This window comes from Thamnophis elegans, chromosome 12 (assembly GCF_009769535.1).
Source record: "Thamnophis elegans isolate rThaEle1 chromosome 12, rThaEle1.pri, whole genome shotgun sequence".
Classification (NCBI taxonomy): domain Eukaryota; kingdom Metazoa; phylum Chordata; class Lepidosauria; order Squamata; family Colubridae; genus Thamnophis; species Thamnophis elegans.
In genome coordinates this window covers 22,745,091-22,764,273 of record NC_045552.1, presented here as the reverse complement: position 1 = coordinate 22,764,273, position 19,183 = coordinate 22,745,091, and the positions used below count along the sequence as shown (strand labels likewise).

Here is a 19,183-nt window from a genome sequence, read left to right as displayed (position 1 = left end):
TTAGGGATACTGGGATGATTAAGTACACTGTCATCTTAGGTTCAAATATTTGAATATAAATTATCTCTTGCATAGATTTTTAATCAACATTGTTTTAATTCATAATATAATATTACAAAAATAAAATTATAAAGTATAGACACTATATTGTGAATACACTATGAGTAGAGTCACATTAAGCCATAGACGGGTTAGTTATAGTTTGTTGAATAAATCATTTTCCTGGATTAGCACAATAGATTATACCATAACTATAGTTTGTAAAACACCATCAGAGATTACTCACTCTGCTAAGTCAAACAAATCACTTTATGATTTATCATAGTATGTGAACCTAACCTGCCCATAAAATTTGTGGCATAAACCAAAGTTTACAGATCATATTGAATGACTTGATACATTGTGCTAAGGTAAATCAAACAACATTATGGCACTATTATCAAGCTCTATTATAATGCAATGTATGAACTCAGCCAATTAAATAAAAATTATGTTAACAGGAAGGAGACAGTAGCAGATAGAATTACTATTTATGAAATCTTTAATATCAGTGAAGTGGGCATTTAAAGACTGTAGCCAGATTTCAGTCATTAGAAATCAAATATTACAGTAGACCCTTTCTACAATACGTTATTTGTCTACAATACGTTAGTCATATGAAAAGCATTCCAGTGTAAATTTAAAACCTTAAAGTAAATGTGATTAATTCAGCTCTATTCCATTTTTCCACTAAATTGACAAATCTAGATATAATTTATTATACTCATTGAAGAACTTGACTTAAAAAACCATCAACCAAATTTTTATGAAAAGAATAATGCCTTTGTCATAAAGTGGGTGTCTAGGAACAGTTTTCAAGACTCATTTGATTACTCACATCAGAAACAAAGATTTAACAACTTTTAAGCAGAATGCTGCCCCATTTTACTCATAATTAACATTTTAAAATCATAAGGAGCCACAATCTTCATTCATGTGAGCAACAGGCTCACAAAGCAACCCAATGGAACTTTTATGAAACAGAGGTTGCCTAGAGTCACTCTAAGGAAGATGGACTGTTTTGTGTTTCCAAATTTCATGTATATTTATGAATACATATCTTTATATATATAGTCAGAAATAAGCGCCAGAGCCCCAAAACATGTAGTTTGATATAGGCACTAAAATAAACAGTCAGATGACAGATGACACAGGAAATGTGCAGATATGGAGATGGTTAACTGTGGGCAGCTTTTTGCAGACACTGGACCCTTTTTGGGCCCCAGGAGCACCTATTTTTAAAAAAGAACTGGATATTCGCTCACCCAAAAAGGGAAGCTCACTATGACCAAAGCTTACCCAAAATTTAAATGAGGATCTTGTTGGCCTTCTAAAAGCAGCTAGTGGCACATTTAACTTTTCATAACCTCTAGTAGGTTATGCATCATTTAGCAATAAATCCTCAATTTAGCTCCTGGAGAGGAAAACTATGGCAAAACTAGAGAGCAAATTAAAAAGCAGAAACATCACCCTGCCAACAAAAGTCAAGGCCATGGTTTTCCCAATTGTAATGTATGGCTGTGAAAGTTGGACCATAAGGAAGGCTGAGCACCGAAGAATGGAAGCCTTTGAAGTATGGTGCTGAAGAAGACTCCTGTAAGTCCCTTGGCCTGCCAGGCAATCAAACCAGTCAGTCCTAAAGGAGATCAACTCTGACTGCTCTTTAGAAGGCCAGATCCTGAAGAGGAAACTCAAATACTTTGGCCACCTAATGAGAAGGACAGACTCACTGGAGAAGAGCCTCATGCTGGGAAAGACGGAGGGCAAAAGAAGGGGACGACAGAGAATGAGGTGGCTGGATGGAGTCACCGAAGCAGTCAGTGTGAGCTTAAATGAATTCCAGAGGATGATAGTGGACAGGAAGGCCTGGAGGAACGTTGTCCATGGGGTCGCAATGGGTTGGACACAACTTCGCAACTCACAACAACCACCTTGTTGAATTCTTTAACGAGACCTTTCTATGCATCCCTATCTATTTATTTGCTTTAAGATATTTAATTGGAATCTGGATTCTTCCCCAATGAGCAAGGTCATTTAGTTTAGTTTACTCTATTGTCATTGTGCCTTGTACAATGAAATTAAATGCCATCTTCAGTGTACAATGACATTTGTGCTGGAAGTGGCACTCTTTTGCGGGGAGTGGGGGGTGGCTTAGAAATGTTTCGCCAACATAAAGAAAAGACTAGAAGGAAAACAGCTATGGCCAAAGATGCTATGGCGGCCATTCAGCGCCTGCGCAAAGGACCATCCTGCACCAGGGATGCTCTAGAGTGATGGGGTAGTCTTGCCCTTTCCAATGGCTCCTAATCCCAAAATCCATCTCTTAGTCAACCCCCCCCTCCTTTGAGCTTCTTAATTTCAACCTCCTCTTGGCTCATGAGTATTCCTCATGACCCACTTTCTGGCTTGGCTCTTTCTTCCAGAAAGGGAGGGGTGCGTGGCCCTTTAAGAGGGCGCCATTCTAAGGCCAGTCCTAACGTGCTCCAACCTCCACAGGACGGGCCTCGACTGCGCCGGCGCGAAAGGGAGGAGACCAGGAGGGCCCGAAAGAAAAGGGCAGGGCTATGGCTGAGGGGGCGTGCGCCTGCGCTGGGCGCCTGCGCACTAGCCTTCTCCCCGCCCCTCACGGCTTGGGCAGGTCTCTGCAGCTTTAAGAGGGTCGCGCGGCCTGGAGGTCCAGCCGACCGTCGCCTCAGTTTTGGGCTTGGTTGCTTTCCTTCTCTTCTCTCTTCTTCTTTTTTTTTTTTTTTCCCGTGGAGAGCTTGGACGCCTCGAGCTCCTGAGGGAGGTGCTGTGCCCCAGCCCTCCCGCCGCCTCGCGCGCCTGCCGAAGGCGGCTTGGTGAACTTCCCCGGAGCGCCCTCTGAGGGGGGCGGCACCCGCGCCCCTTCCCCTCCGGCCTGGGAGCGAGGAAGAGGACAACCTCCCCCTCCCCCTCCCCATTGGCGGAGCCCCCCCCAAAATGGCGGCGGCCAAGGAGGAGGGGCCAGGACCGCGCGCCAGAGTGAGTGGGCGGGACTGGGGGCGGGGCCAGGAGGTGATCTGGGAAGAGGGAGCCTGGTTGAGGTTCCAATGGAGTCCAGGGAGGTTGTGGAGCTAAGACATGTGGGGAGGGTCCCTGAGGAGGTGGGGGGATGGATGAGGCTGGAGGGGATGCCTCAAGACTTGGTGCGGGTGGGGGTGGAGCTGGGGATGGCGTGGGGGTCCAGCAGTGTTGACCCAGGCAATGAGAGCCTTGCAGAGCTGAAGAAAGGAATTGTGGGAAGGGTCATTGCCAGAGGGTCTTTGGAGGGTGGCCTTCATGCATTTTGGAGTCCTGCCCCCTTAGGTGCCAGGGAAAGGGAGTAAAGGGAATCAGGGATCCTGGGGGATGGGCGAAGCTTTGTTAGAGCAAAGCCAGAGAGGAGTTTCATGGACTAGTTTTTCTTTGGGGCAGCAGATCGAGCAGGTTGGGAGAAGGCATTGAAGATGTTGAAAAGAAGGACATGGTGATGCGGGATGCACCTGTCCCAGGGAGAAGGCCCTTAAGAGTTGAGCAGCTGAAAGGTAACAGAAGGCTGAGAGTGGAAAAGTTGGATAATGTGGGGGGAAGCATGGGTAAAAGGAAGACAGATTAGAGGATATGTGTATGGGCAAAAAGGGTGCTTGGTACCAAGAAAATTGAGGGGGGGGGTGTGTGTGTTAAAGGGTTATTTGCATTCAGATTTATCCTTGTGAGTTAACATCTTGGTAATGGTGGAGCCAAAAGGCATTGGTAAGTTAACAGTTAAAAGACATGCTAAAAGTCTTGGGTATCTACCTCTGCAACCCTCTTGGGAGGATACTGCTAGATTACAGTATTTCTTAAAAGAGTAAAGTGATGACTTGTATTGATTTTCATTATTTCTCCTTTTTGGCCCTTGACTGGAGCCTTCAAAAGAGGCCTTTGTGATATTCAGCCTAGTAAACCTCTTTGAATTTGTGACTTGCCAAATACTGGATAACATCAGTTTTTTTCGGCTAAATGGACAGGTGGATTCAGCTTGGTGAGCGTGACATTAATGGGATGTATTTCTATGGGAATTTCATGTAATCTTGGTGTTGGCTCTATTTCATATTACTGGAATGTAATAATGAGTAATGTTTCCGACTTGTAGTCTAAACTGTCTGATCATTTCCTTTTTAAATTAGCATGTTGGAATTATTGTCACACATATGTGCACTTGCACTTCATTGTGACATTATTCTTTAATCAGTCTAAGATTAATATGCAGGGTAAACTATGTAAAAAGGTTTTATCAGTGTGCTCAGATTATAGTCCCTAGTTAGAAAAAAGAAATTAAACCACAAATCTTATCTTTTAAAAAAATGGATAAAATTACAATGAATATCAAAATCCTGCTATTGGCAATGAAATTTTGATTCTTTTGGCAAATGAAGTTCTTCAGTTACAGAGAAGGAAACTAGTATGTAATTGAGCAATCTATTTTAAACTTTCTCTCCTGCTGGTCAAACTACATGCCTTTTCCACTAGAATTTTGCTGCAGTCCCACCTATGTTTTGTGATGTCATAGCATGGAAGAGATGGAGTTTGCTGTATCAAATAGAAGGTATGCCTGCTGATGTGCTTGTGTTTGGGATGAAGGTGAAAATTCTGGCTATGTGTGTGAGCTGCTTACAATTTTAGCACAAGTTTTAATTGATATTTCCTATCAATAACATTTGCTTTGGCTTGGATCTTTTAAAAGATATAACCATTTTAAGTTCATGGAAAGGGGCTTTGGTTTTTCTCCCTAAAAAATTAACTCCTGAGAATTGGGGGATTCGTGAAATATGTAAAGAGGCTGCAAATAGTATTCTGCAATTAGATGAAGAATTACAGACAATTGTCTCTTTTATATGAATGGAAAGGCAACTTGAAATCTATGCCAATATTTTGTGTCACTAACAAGTTGGATGACATCTCTTATAATTAATGCAGAATTTGTAAAAATAGACTTTTATTAGATGCCAGATATCACATGCATTTAATAGTTTATTCTTGTCAATGAAAAATATATTTCATTTGATTAGCTGTCGAGATAATAATGTAACTGCATTTTAATTCAAGTAGCTAATAAAGATAAAATTTCTTGTACTTATTACAGATTTTATTTTAGCCCTGAGTAATGTAGTCAAACTTAGATTTGAGTAGCTGGGCAAGTAATTGTCTCATTGTGATTCTAAATTATCCTAAAATGATACATGCTTAGAACTTTTACACTAGTGTCAAATGAATTTGTTCATTTCATAGTTTATTTTTTCTGTTATAAATGAAGTTTTACATATTTCATTCCTTGCTGTAGCTTTTCTAGAGAAATAAGGAAATAATCTTCATTGAAAAATAAAACTTTAAAGTGCTGAGAATTACTATTCCACTATAATAATATAGACATTACCCATCAAACTGTCTTTCTATCAGTGAAATGTGATTTCTGGAAAGTTTTGAATCAAAGTTTCCCTAAATGAATGAGAATCTATTATAGCACTTTTTTTTAAAGGACACTGGCTAGAAACCAGGAGACTGTGACCCAAAGGTGCTTTTTCAAGAGGCAACTGGGCTTTCTGTTTTTTCTTTGAAGAGGTTTCACTTCTCATCCAAGAAGCTTCTTCAGCTCTTGGATGAGAAGCAAAACGTCTTCGAAGAAAAACCAGAAAGTCTAGTTGCCTCTTGAAAAAGCACCTTTGGGTCAGCCATGACCTAGATGACTGAGAATCTCCATAGACAGGAGACTGGGAGTTCTAGTCCTGTTTTAGGCATGAAAACCAGCTGCATGATTTTAAGCAAGTCCCTTTCTCTCAGTGCATAATGTCTGGCTTGGGCGATGGGCAATAAGCGGGTCCATCAATTCCTGCCCTGACCAATGGATCGATATTCAACTGTTCCAAAACTAAAAAAAGAAAGTGTTGTAGGAAAAACTCTAGGATGAAAAAAAAATCCAACATAATAATGTTAAATAACTATTAAGCAACATGTTCAGTATTATAATTGGTGAATGGAGTCATTAGTTTAATAAAGTACATATTATTTGAATGACAACAGCTTTTATTAAGTAAGCCAACATAAAAACAATTTACATGAGCTTGTTTGGACAAATCATAATTTTACCCATGAAAAAGGCAAACTGTAGTCATGCCAGAGTACAAATCTTAATCATGTAATATCTTTTAAAATGTATTCTTTGGACATGAAAGATATTATTATATATTATTACCACTAATTGCCAAAGAAGTTCATTAGATAGATATTATTTAATCTATAAATCAGCTTAAAAAGAATCAAACCAATAATACTTAGTGAAAATAGACACCTGATTGACCAGGTGAGGGTCACAAAAAAGGGCCAGGCTCTAATAGCATCAATATTTTATAGTGACCGCAACCCAGTATAGCAATATGTTTCACCTAACATAATGAGGGAATCTGGAGAAAATCTTTGGAGAAAGTGTCTATAAGGAGCCAAGATTTTTAATGCCAAATTCAGACACTGGTTACAGAGCAGGTGGTTCTTTACATGTCTGGATTAATTTGGATTAACAATTTTGCAATTTCACGTCTTTGTTTTCTCATTTTTCCCGTCTTTCACTTTGTCTCTGAAGTACATGAACTATAATTTTGAAAAATGATAGGGTTTTTTTTTTGCAAATTAAGACTAAAAAACCCAGTAAAAAAGAGAAAGAAATCTCTAAAAAAGTAGAGTAATAAATCAGAACTGTAAAAATCTTACTTTCCTAGTTATTAATGTAGCTGTTATTGTTATTTTGCCAAAGGCAGAATATCATGTTATTTAAATTTTCCATGATTACCCTCAGCTTTGCTAATAAATCAAATTTCAACTTCTTAAATTGGTTATTGATAGTGATTCAATTTGAAATACCTTTACCATGCCTGCTTTGAATGCTTTTTTTTTGCTCCTTGAATGTAAAACCATTATATTAATTATTTATCTTAGAGGAGTTGCTGGGGAAATTAATGAGAATTGCATAAAACTGTTGCATTCTAAACATTTTACAGAAAAGAATATTCAATATGATTATGATTGTGTTGGTAAGTTTTATGCTTGTCAGTCTTGCATAGTAATGTTGAAATTAAATTTTCCAAGCTTCTGAATTCATATGAGGCTTTGTTTTTTTTTAATGTAATTTAATTTTTATACTACCTTGCCTTGGAAAAAGCAGGCAACTTTTATTGAATATTAAGAATCAAATCAGAGTTTCTAATTAATTGTGGTTCCTGGCCAAAACTGAGAAGCATCAATTATTAAGAGATTGAGTTCATATAATTTGCAAAAATATGGCATAGCTGAGAGGGCTTGTTCATAGCAAATTATTTGGAATTGGTTATTTGCACCAACTTGATTGGCGAAGAGAGTTGATGTGCCATATGTTCAAAACAACTTCAGCTGCTTCAAATCTAGATTAGGACTGAAATCAAATACAAAATATGAAAGCATAATACTGTAAAGTGTTCCATTCTTTTTGCTAGTCTAATGTAATGCAATTTTCTGTAGCTTGTTGCTTTCCAGATATATTATTGCACTCTAATTATTAGCATCTAATAACTGGCTAATGTTCAGTCTCAACACATCTGGAAGGTGCCAATCGGGAAGAATGTTTTACTATTAGTATTACATTTAGAAAAAAGTAGTTCTTAGTTGCTCCCCATGGCCTGGAAGCAAAATAGGTTATGCCAAACTCTTAAAGACTGTATAATTGTATTTCTACAGTACATGAAGACTTACCTATATTTTCATAACCGTACAAGTTATAGCATTAGTTTTCTGCTTTGATTTCAGAAATCTTAACTTCATTGTATAGTGTATATTGTCTGCAAAAATATATATGTAAAATTGCTTCAAATTAAAGCAATTTTAATTTGTGTTTAGTAAAACCAAGCTAAAATAGTAGCAATCGTGCTATTTTTACATTGTATCAATATATGATACAATTTTTTAATAGTGAAAAGGAATTGAACTTGTGAGTGAACGTGTTCTATACCATTCTACTTTGAATTTAGTTCCAGTTATTTCATTTGGGCTTATTTACATAATGTCTAAATAGGATTACAGACCAAGGATTACACTATTCAACTACCAAGGATATTTTATTACCTTATCTTAAACTTCGTATTGCAAAACCTTTAAAGCATAGCCCAATAGTTTTTTGGGGGGATATTTATATTTTTTAAAGATGGAATAACTCAGTAAATAAAGCACATTTATCTTACTGAGACTTTAAGGGAAATATTAGGCTTGTGGAAACATTACTGTAGTGTGCCTGAAGATCTGTACTAATTTACATGTGATTGTACATTTATAAGTTTTAATTTCAAAGTTGACTAGCAATATAGTCATTACACTTCCCAGTTTGATAATGTTATACTAATTGATTGGAGATATTTTTCATTTTTGAAAAATATGTCGTTTCACTTTCCTTTAAAATATGACAATACAGCTTATCAAAAGAAAAGTTTGGATACAATCAGTGTGCACTCCTTTGCTGGCTTAAGGTAATTGTTTTTGTAGCTAATTTTCTTATTTTTATATCTTTATTTGTATTCTACTTTTCACCTAGTAGGCTACAGGTAATTCATGCCTTTAAATTTATAAGCCGATGGAATCGGATGGAGCCGAGGTGGCGCAGTGGTTAGAGTGCAGTACTGCAGGCCACTTCAGCTGACTGCAGTTCTGCAGTTCGGCTGTTCAAATCTCACCGACTCAGGGTTGACTCAGCCTTCCATCCTTCCGAGGTGGGTAAAATGAGGACCCAGATTGTGGGGGCAATATGCTGACTCGGTAAACCGCTTAGAGAGGGCTGAAAGCCCTATGAAGCGATATATAAGTCTAACTGCTATTGCTATTGCTTGCATAATGTAGAAGTGAGAGGGAAGAAAGATGAAAGCATAGTTAAATGTATTATTCATATTGGAAAAGCGAAATAATTATTTTAGCTATTGTTTACCAAAAACCACTGTTAATATTTTTACCATCAAATGCTTGTATGTTTTTATTTAAAACATATTTTAATTCTGTGCATCACATGTTTGGATATATCTCAGTAATTCCCAAAGTTTTATCTATAAAAGCATAATAGCATGGCTTTCATGTGGTCATTTACCAAATTCACCCAGCAGATGTGCCCAATCATGAGGTGAATAGATTATATTCTGAAACCCACCCAAATATATTTTGAATTCATGCATAATCGTTATTTTCTATTTCTTTAATTCATAGCAAATGGCAGCCTCTTTATGATCTGGGGAGATTTTGGAAATCCCAGGGCTGTACACTAGACTGGAAAATTTAAAAATATCCCACAAGAAAGCAATAAGAAATCATTTCTATATTATGCCAATAATACAACAGCATAGATCACCCATGCATTCATCAGGATTTGAGCTTGGTTCAGAAATGACCTTTCCTTTATTTTAGACACTTACCAGATAATCAAAGATAACATTATTTAAATGAACATTGCAGAATACAATCAATTCTCCAAAGCACCCCTTTTCCTATGCTGGACAGTTCTATCACCCAGGCTCTTAGTAGTATAGTTTAGTAATCCCTGAGAGGACACAGGTGAGTTACCTGCATAGGCCTAGTTTGCATAGGCAAACTTGTCACTTGATTTTCCAAAAACCTAAGTGCTTGCAAGAGGGGATGTAGAAACTGTTCATTGAAAAATGATGCTTATTGTGATCCAAACACAGAAGAATACACTACAGGTTCTGTGATGTGTCTGGCAGGAGAGCTGAATTTGGGAACATACTAAGCACATGCAGTGTGCAATGTTGTAGTCATTCCCAAAAGCCTGTAATTGTTTCAGGCTATTGGTTCTAAAGAGCCAGAATGTGTGATACAGGAGATCTGTGTCAGGAATTTCATGTGGGATCTGGGACTGTTTTGGTCTGCTGGGATCTGAAATATGTGCTGCATTACATACATCATTGCTAACAATAATAATCTCGCTGACTGTGCAACCAACCATAATGTATTTGACATTCCTGCCTTGACTATCAATGATTCTGTTTGTGTGGGTTTCTTGATTTTTTAAAAATAATGTTCTCAGATTAATGAGGCTTTTACATTTTTAATGATTATGGTAACCCATGGAATTTTAGTTATCAAGGAAAAGTATGATCAATGTGTAACAGAATTAGGGAGTGTGAGAGAGAAGGGGGGAGAGGGAGGATTGGAATGGGAGGATTGGATTTGTTTTTTTAAAGGAAAGCAATTCATTCTTGATAGTTGTGGATGTTTTTCTGATGAGATTTTCCTCTTTCTGGCATGATCTTTTCCTGTATAGGGGGAATACACAGATATTCCATGAGTCAAATGGCAGTTTCAAGAGAGAAAGAGTTTTTATAGCAAGAATGAGTTCATTCCACCCCCACCCCCCAGATCCATACAACAAAAGGCTTGTTTTCTCTTTCTTTGCCCCCTTCTGCTTTTAGCTCTTTTAAAACTTTGGGGTCATCCACAAAAATCAACTGTGTCAACACAGTTCATAAATTTGACAATCTAAAATAAACTTCAATTGCAACTCTGTTATAGTAATTTTGGCAATGTTGTTGGCAAGTGGACTTGGACAAAAATTAGGAACCATGGCTATGAATGTGTTTGTGACAGAGAAAGGCACCCCTCACCGTCCCCCAACCCTAATTGGATGCTTTTCTTGGAGGGTTTTTTTTGTCTGTGTGTGTGGGATGTTTTCTTTTCAAAAAGATTGGGAATATTGAATAAGTGAAATTGCTACTCAAATCTTCTGTCCACGTTTTAAAAACTGGATCAACTTCAAGGGGATTTTCAATCTCGATTTTTTGTCCTCTATTCTTTGGTGTCTTTGATTGAGGGGATTTCCAAAACCCATTTGTAATATGACCCAAGGGTCTACTGTTCTAAATTTTTATGGAATAAGTGGTTTCTTTTCAGGTGGGGGGATTACATTGAGATATACATATGCTCCTACTCTTTCCCCATGCAGTTCTTTTGCTATGGAGGGGCTTTTCCATATAGAGAGCTGGTTTGGAGTACTGGTTAAGGTATTAGTCTAGAAACCAGGAGAATGTGAGTTCTAGTCCTGCCTTAGACATAAATGCCTGCTGGATGCCAATTATTTTCTCTCAGCCCAATCTACTTCACAGGGTTGTGGAGAAAAATAAGAAGAGGAAGGAGTATTAGGTATGTTGCCACCATGAGTTACTTATCAACTCATAAAGGGAAGATAAAAAAAAATCAAACAAACAAATGCCCAGATTAAATCTTGGATTCTCCAGGTATGGCTGAGAAATAATGCTGCCTGATTCCATGGATAGCATAGCTATCAGTATCTCCAGACTTACAGATCAACCCATGGTTTTATCTAGAAAAACCAATTTTGTATGACTGAAGTATTTTTATGCTTAGTACTTAGAACTTCCACGAGCATAGTTGGAGGAAGTGGAACAAAGAGTGATAAAACAACAGCAAAGCAATGTTCCTACTACAAGGAATCACTGCATATCCCAGACATTGATTACATTCCTCTCTTGAGCAAAACTGCTGATAGTGTTTGAGGAAAACAAGTTATTTCTGAAATAGAACAGAAAAGCTAGGTATAATTACTACAAATGGCTCATATTGAACTTCCAGCATGTGGAGGGTGCCAAGATTTTAGTAATCTTCCTCCTCCTTCAGGAAGAACATAAATGTAAAATAATTACATTTTTTCACACATAAAGATAAATTCAGTGGGGTGCTTTAAAAAATAACCATTTCTATACAAAGCTGAATTAAAACGTATTGGTCCAAATTACATAGCTGCTCTTTTGTGTTAGTGATCTAATGTTGCTGGAATATTTTGCTGACATATTTGCACTAGCTCGAATTTGTCCCTTTTGAAAAGCAGCTTCAAACATGTATCTGTGTATGTTTGTGTGTATCTTCCATTTATTACAGTGTAAATAGCAGAATCATGCATGCCCTTGAGGAATTCTGTGGTGGGTTTAATTTTCCCCGTATTACTTCTCTGTGTTGTTTTAAAATAGCTGCTGAATATTGTGACATTTTTCTTCATATCTTGACAAACCTTAACTACTGATTGTCAAGCTGCCGTTAAGGAAAGAGAAGTAGAATTAATTAAAAAAAATACTGTTGATCCAAGATACTGATATTGTTATTATTACCTACAAAATATGTAGTTTTCCCTAAAACTCTTACCCTAATCACTTGGTTCATCCTATTCTTGAACAATTTGAACAACTCAACATTTCCATCTGACTGCCTTGCTTGAGAAAACATGAATTTTCTCTGTTCACTTGCCTTGAACAGCTCCTTTAAGTGGGGAGTTACAATCCACTCATTTTTAGCTGAGCTGGCCTTGCTGGGAATGTTCTTGAATAAAGAGGGCAGGTTGTATTGAGACAGGGAAGAGGATGAGCATGCAACAACCCTCCCCTTGTAGTTTTGGTGGTTGATCGGCTGGCGCTAGACACGGGCCGCTGCAACAGCTGCTAATGCTAGGGGGCTCTACACTTCCAGCAGAACCTTCCTGAGTTCACAGCTCAAGCAAGCTCCCTTCTTAGTTGCGCTCTATGGCTGTCCTGACCTCTAGAGGTTCACTTCCTGTTGGAAATGCTGCTTTTCCTGCAGCAGGTATATGCAGCAGGCTGGCTCTTTGTTACCCACTGCACTTCTTTCTCCTCTCTCTTTAGATGCTATGAAGGTAGGAATTGATACCCTACAAAGGTTCCCCGAAAAGGCACTTGCCTGTGGAATGACCATGGTTTCTCTGAATGATAAAGGGAGTTTCTCAAGCCTAGGGGAGGGGGAGGGGACTGTGATATTGACTAAAGTGATTAACATTATTACCCTCCCCCTCATCAGTGTGTCCCAGGGCTGGGAGCTACTGCCTAGACATTATTTTGTCAGGGTTTAGGAATATCTGAAATTTTGATGCTGTTAAATAAATGATTTGCTTATTCTGCACATTTTTTTAAAAAAAAGAAGTTTGTTTTAAAAGCATGCTACATGCAAGTTGAAAAATGTGTTGTTATGGTTCTTCAGTTTCAGAAGAAATACTAAGTTCTCAGAACTTGCTATAATGGAGTAAAACATTATTGGGTCATCGACCTCCCCCCCCCCAAAAAAAAATTGTTGCTGTGTGTCAGTCTTGTCCATCTCAATTTGTTCAGATACACCACTTCTATTTTTGTGTTACAAAAATTAAGAGATTTGAATTAAATATGTAGTGTCTAAAAGCTTTTGGAATATTTGTTCTACATTTCAATGTTGTCCTATCCTAATGGGGTCAAGGTTTTGGTTATTTCCACATGGAATTGGGGTAATAAAAAGTTACAATATTGGGAAAAGATGATTAAATGTAATCACTGTCTGATAAAGACATTTGGGGCCAGTTACTAGGAATGTTATCTTCCCTGAAACTGCTGGTTAGTTTTAACAGTACTTAGTTGCATCAGTTGATTCATTTAATACAAGAAGGCTTCCAGTATTTCTATTTTTATACATTGCTCTTCTGAAACATAATGACTTCATAATCTTCACAACCCTGTAGAGTAGACCAGTATTTTTAATTCCATATTGCAGATGGAGAAGCACATTTTGAGTGTTCATAGTTGCATGTTTATTTATTATTTATTTAAACAATTTACATGGTCATCCATGTTTACTTCAGTAACTCTTTACATTTCACAGCACTTCTAATATCAGTAATATCAATGTTAGGGTAACTGTTCACTTATATTATCTGTCCTGATGTATCTTTTATGGGGTATTTCTTTTGAAATAGTGTATATTAGTTATTGTAGATCAGATGCAATTCCTTTTATGGACCTTGCACTATGCATTCTGTATAATGAAAAATAAGGTCCAAATTATTGCTAATGTAACTTCATTCTATATTCTTGCCACCTCATGTCTTTTAAAGTCCATTCTTCTTTTCATGAAGTATTGATGTAAACATTACATTTCCCATTTCCAAGTAAAATTCATTTACATAAACATGTATATTTACCCATCTAATATTTACACATCAGTGATGTTGAAATGAAAATTAAGTCTGTTAAGATAACTTCATTTATTGCATTCATTCTTTTCCAATCAGTTGCCTCCTATTTATGTATTTTCTTTAATTTAGTTTTTCTACTGTTACAACTATAGGACCAAAGGAAAACATGTAACGTAGAGAATTCATAATTATAATATTCAACTTTTTTATTAAACTGTCATGGCTCTATTAAAAATTTTGAGAGCATATAAAAATATAGTAATACTTTTCTCCAGAAATATAATTCAGAAATATTCAAAAGAAGTTTGCCTTGCAGCAAACAGATGATGATATATACTAAATTACAGGACATCTTTATTCCAATTTATGTTTGCCTAATGTTACTAGGACAGTTTGTTTAAAAGAAGTGTGAGAATTAAATGGGAGAGTAGTTTAGGCTTTGCCTTGCAAAAAGGGCAAGATAACAATTGTGCCTTTAAAAAGGTTATTTGTAAAGTTATCAGACCATTTAACATGCAATTCCTTTCTTGTGCAGAAAGGATTAGTTCTGCTTTCAACTCCGCCCAACCCCATGGCTGCAAATAAGTTGGAAGATATGATCCAGGATCTCCTGAATGATTTTGGTGTTGGTGTTGGCATATGGTATATTTAAAATAAATTTAAAACAATTTTTTTTATTTTGTTCATGGATGTGTAAGATTTCACTTAATTCAACAGTGTGTGTGTGTGTGTGTGTGTGTACACACACAGAGTATATCACAAAAGTGAGTACACCCCCTCACATTTTGTAAATATTTAAGTACATCTTTTCATGTGACAACACTGAAGAAATGACACTTGTAAAGTAGTGAGTATACAGCTTGTATAACTGTGTAAATATGCTGTCCCCTCAAAATAACGCCCACACACAGTCATTAATGTGTAAACAGCTGGCAACAAAAGTTAGTACAGTGAGGGGGTGTACTCAGTTCTGTGATATACATATGTATGTATGTATGTATGTATGTATATATCTATACATATGTATGTGTGTATGTATAGATGTATGTACACACACACACACACAAATACAAATATATATAAAAGCCAAGTACTACTCACTCATCATGAAATCTCCAGAACTTTAAAGTCTACATACGTGAAATTTGGCACGTATGTTCCTCTTGGCTTTTAGGCGCTCGCTAAGAAAGGATTTTTCTATGGCCATCAGATCATTAGTATTTCTTATACAATAATTAACACCTTCTGATGCTAAGGAGTTAGACATTCTATTTCCCCTCCCCACCTGAAAACAAATCTGTTCCAACTGCCAGTTGCCTCACATTCCGTTACCTCAGTTCAAACTGGCAGACGTTCCACTCCTTCACTCAGGAGCGGTCTGGGGCTCCTTACAGTATTAAATGTTGGTACCTCACCAAAATGTCTACGCCTTCCACCTATGGAACTGCTTCCGGACTCAAGGCGGCAAGAGAGAGATTCCCTCATGAGTTTCAATCACAGGCCACCCCTCAGCCAATGGATTGTGAACCGAATTTCTCCTGCATTGAGTCCCAGCCCCAATTCACTTCTTACCCTGACTTCCTCAGTTCAGACGAATCTGTTCCTTCTACTGTAACACCAGTTAAAGGGAAGAGAGGGAAAAAATGCAGGAAAAGATTTACAGATGCGATTAGGAGAAGACAATTAAGGGAAGCTGGAAAAAAGTATCGTCAAAGTCATCCCAAAGTCACTAGAGGGGCTGTAAAGCGGTACGCATCCAATAACCCCAACGTTAATCAGGCAGCTACAGCTAAATACAATGAAAAGATATCACAAATCAGATCAAGTTTTAAGTGTCAATTTATCAAGCCCGATCACATAGTGTCATATCCAGCTTTTGTGTCTGTGTGTGCGTGTGTGTGTGTGTGCGTGTGTGTGTGTGTGTGACAATCTGTTTTGCACAATTTGGGGCCCAAAAGCATTTCTTAACACAAAAAGTATGATAACAGGAAACCAAAGGTGGGAGAAAAGATTTTGATATAGTGAGAAGCAAAGGAGAATTTGGTCTGGAGCAACCATTCATAACTGGTTGTCCTCTAGATATATAAATTGAACTTTTAGCACAAGAATTACATTTTCTTTTAATGAGGTACAAAAAAGCAGTGCTATAAAACTTGGATTAATATTGAAAACAGGCCAAAGGACTCCTGTTGACCGCCAGAACGGTGGATGAAGTGAGAAAGAATCAAACTTTTTTTTATTACATTTCACTCAGAAGTAATTTATGTCACTTGAAGGAGGGGGATGGAAAAGTTTGAGAAGTTGGAATTGAATTGCTATAACTTATTCAGGAACTCAGAAGTAAACTTTATTAAAGAACAAGATTTTGGAATCACCTGAATGGTGAGTTGATTTTGCATTTGCAGCTGGCACTTTGACTTGGTGACAATCCTGGTCTCTTAAATTTTGGAGTTGATTCCTACTAGGGAACAGGTTTGTCTGCTCTTGCACAAAATATAGTAATATTTTAATGCCAGCTTTATTTTTGCTTTATTTCAAGAAATGAAATGCTCCATGTAATGTACTAACCTAACCTTGGTTTGATTGTTGCAATCTAAACCAAACTTTTTTTTAACCAGTCCCATCTTTTGGAAGTGTGTAAGCATAAAATTTTCTATAGAAGTATATAGCTTTCACTCAGATCAGTGTTCCATTTGGATATAAATGCATGTGTAAGTGAAAACCACAAGTTTTATTGAAAAACTCCTATGGAATGCTTTTCTTTTACTGTAACAATAAACAGTTTATTTTTTAAAATATTTAGAAATAACTACTTTTATGTTTAAAAGACCCTAAAATTATCCAGATTTGCATAGTCTGAAAAGACTTGTTCATTTCTTTCAAATGTTGTTGGGGGTCATTCTTTTTGGCAGTTAACATGCACAACAAACGTATAAGTTGGGAACATGAGCACACTCATTGGTTTTGGTTTTTTATACATAGTAACAACATCTGTGAATTTCATGTGTTACTAGACTAGAGCAATTTGAGTTCAGCTGAGATACTGTGAACTTTGTATTTTCAGCACCAAGTTGTTAAGATGTTATAGTATCCTTTCTCATGTAAACTATGTGGCCAAACAATAACAAATGTATTTATTTTACAAGCAAAGTATTTCCACTTTCACTTTTAACTTACTAAAATTTTTGTTTTCCATGCATTGTTACATTTTGCAAACATATTGTACTGGAATTCAAATTTTATATTTCTAAAGCAGTAATAATAGAATATATAATTTTTAGGACATCTTAGAATCAAATCTAAATGATTTTACTAGACTTTAGTTTTATTCTTTTAACATTCTGGAATCAAAGCTGTATAAGAAATCTTGTTGAAGCAAAAACAAGAGAAGCTAAAATGCCTCTCAAAAATAGAAAAGGGTCTTTACTATTTGCTTTCTCATCAAAACATAACCCTTCTAAAATATGCTAATTAAAATAAAACTGTCTAAATGGATAAAACCTGTTCTAAAATGAAACAATTAAGTATGGGCTAAAAATCCACTTTTATAGAACACCAAAAAGGACAACTCAGGGAAAACAACAGGTTTTCCAGCTTGCCTTTTAAAAAAACCCCTATGTTTCATCTCAAAAAAGTGTTATGTTGGCCACTCTTTCCTAATCTTGTGCCTTTCATTTGTGTTAATTGATTGCTCCTGGGGAGCCATAGTTGTCTTGATTGAATGATAGGAGTCATAATCCTGCATATCTGCAGGACATAAAGTTAGGGAGAAGTCTGATATAGATAGGACAAGGAAGTTGGTGGGAGTGTTTGTTGCTGCTCTGAAAGTGCGGTTTTATGTTGTGGATTTTAATGTTGTAAGCTATCCAGCACAGAATCAGTGTCTGTGAGTTGGGCAGCTGTATAAATCTGTTTAATAAATACAATCAAATCTTTTTTTTAAAAAAACCAATTCTGGATAAGCTTACAGCCAAAAGAAATGATTTTCCATTACAAATCTATAAACTGATGTGCTACTGCCTGGTCCAAACAGTTTCTACAAATGATTCCTAAAGCACTACTGGCAGTCTCCCAAATAGTTAAACAATTGCCCAGACCAAATTAATACTACCTGGAACTGACTGAAGCTCTTAGCCATGGCTGCAGGTTACTATGCGGAAATACCTGTGTTTCAAAACTTAAAAAGAGTGCAGATGCTAGATGACGCCTTCAACCTTTGAGGGTGTCATATTTTGGGGGAAGTCCCTAAAAGATCTTGCTCAAAGTTAAGGAGAAGAAAAAAGTCCTTCCAGCCCACCTGTATTGGTGGCTACTGTAGGTAGTCTGCTGGGGTCCAAACTTAAATTATTTTCATCCCAGAGGTAGGGGAACCAGAGGTAGGGGAGAATCCAGAAGCTCTTGGAAGGGAACTGAATGGAACTAAAAGAAGATGCAGCAATAACCCAACCATTCATGTTCTTACAAAATCTATCAGGAAGACATCAAAGTTGTTTTTGGCAGTTGCCAAGATCTTTTGAAAGCAGCTCTCAAGATTCTCCTTTTCTCTTCTGATAGATTAACTGGATTCCTCCTGAGTGCAGATTTTTCACTGAATATAAAGTCAGTTCTTTAGTACTGTTTTTTTTACACCTATGTTTTTTTAATCCTATGCTTCGAAGTTCTAAATTTTGCTTGTCTGTCTCTTAACTTACTGTTCTCTACTGCCATCTGTAGACCTTGATCTTGCATGCCAGAAGCGTGGGAGAGTAAATATCAGAAAAGATCATCTCTTGTCCGTTATAGGAAAAATCTTTATGGAAAGATTTTGAGTGTTGTGTTCCAGTTAAAGATTTTTAGAAGGATATTTATTTGTTTGTTTGGTGTATGGCATCTACAGAGGTCATGCAATCACTGAGAAGATGGAAGCATATTTGTAATAGAGTATCTATGCATCTTGAAATTAAGAAATAGAGACCTGGCAAAGTATGTCATATATGATGTACCGGTATTTATTTTATTGGTTTATCAACCACCTCTGTTTCTGTGACAGCTCTAGACAATATATAATCATGTAGTAAATATGTCCTTAAAACCAAAACAAAAGGAGGTTAATCATAGCAACTGTTAACAACTCACAATGGGGAA

General features: G+C 36.9%; 1 protein-coding gene across 4 annotated transcripts in view; it reads left to right on the top strand.

The window, feature by feature from the left end:
• The first annotated feature begins 2,910 nt into the window (after positions 1-2,910).
• The window catches only part of ZMYM4 (zinc finger MYM-type containing 4), a 50,109-nt gene continuing 33,836 nt past the window's right edge, over positions 2,911-19,183 (top strand). The window contains exons 1-2 of one of the 4 annotated variants that reach the window (XM_032227451.1): positions 3,243-4,063; positions 4,552-4,627. In XM_032227451.1, coding sequence (XP_032083342.1) covers positions 4,593-4,627 — 35 coding nt within the window. In that variant the 5' untranslated portion in view covers positions 3,243-4,063; positions 4,552-4,592. Of the gene's footprint in view, positions 3,043-3,242; positions 4,628-19,183 lie in introns of those variants that run through there. The other 3 variants (XM_032227454.1, XM_032227453.1, XM_032227452.1) reach the window with 3 other exon arrangements.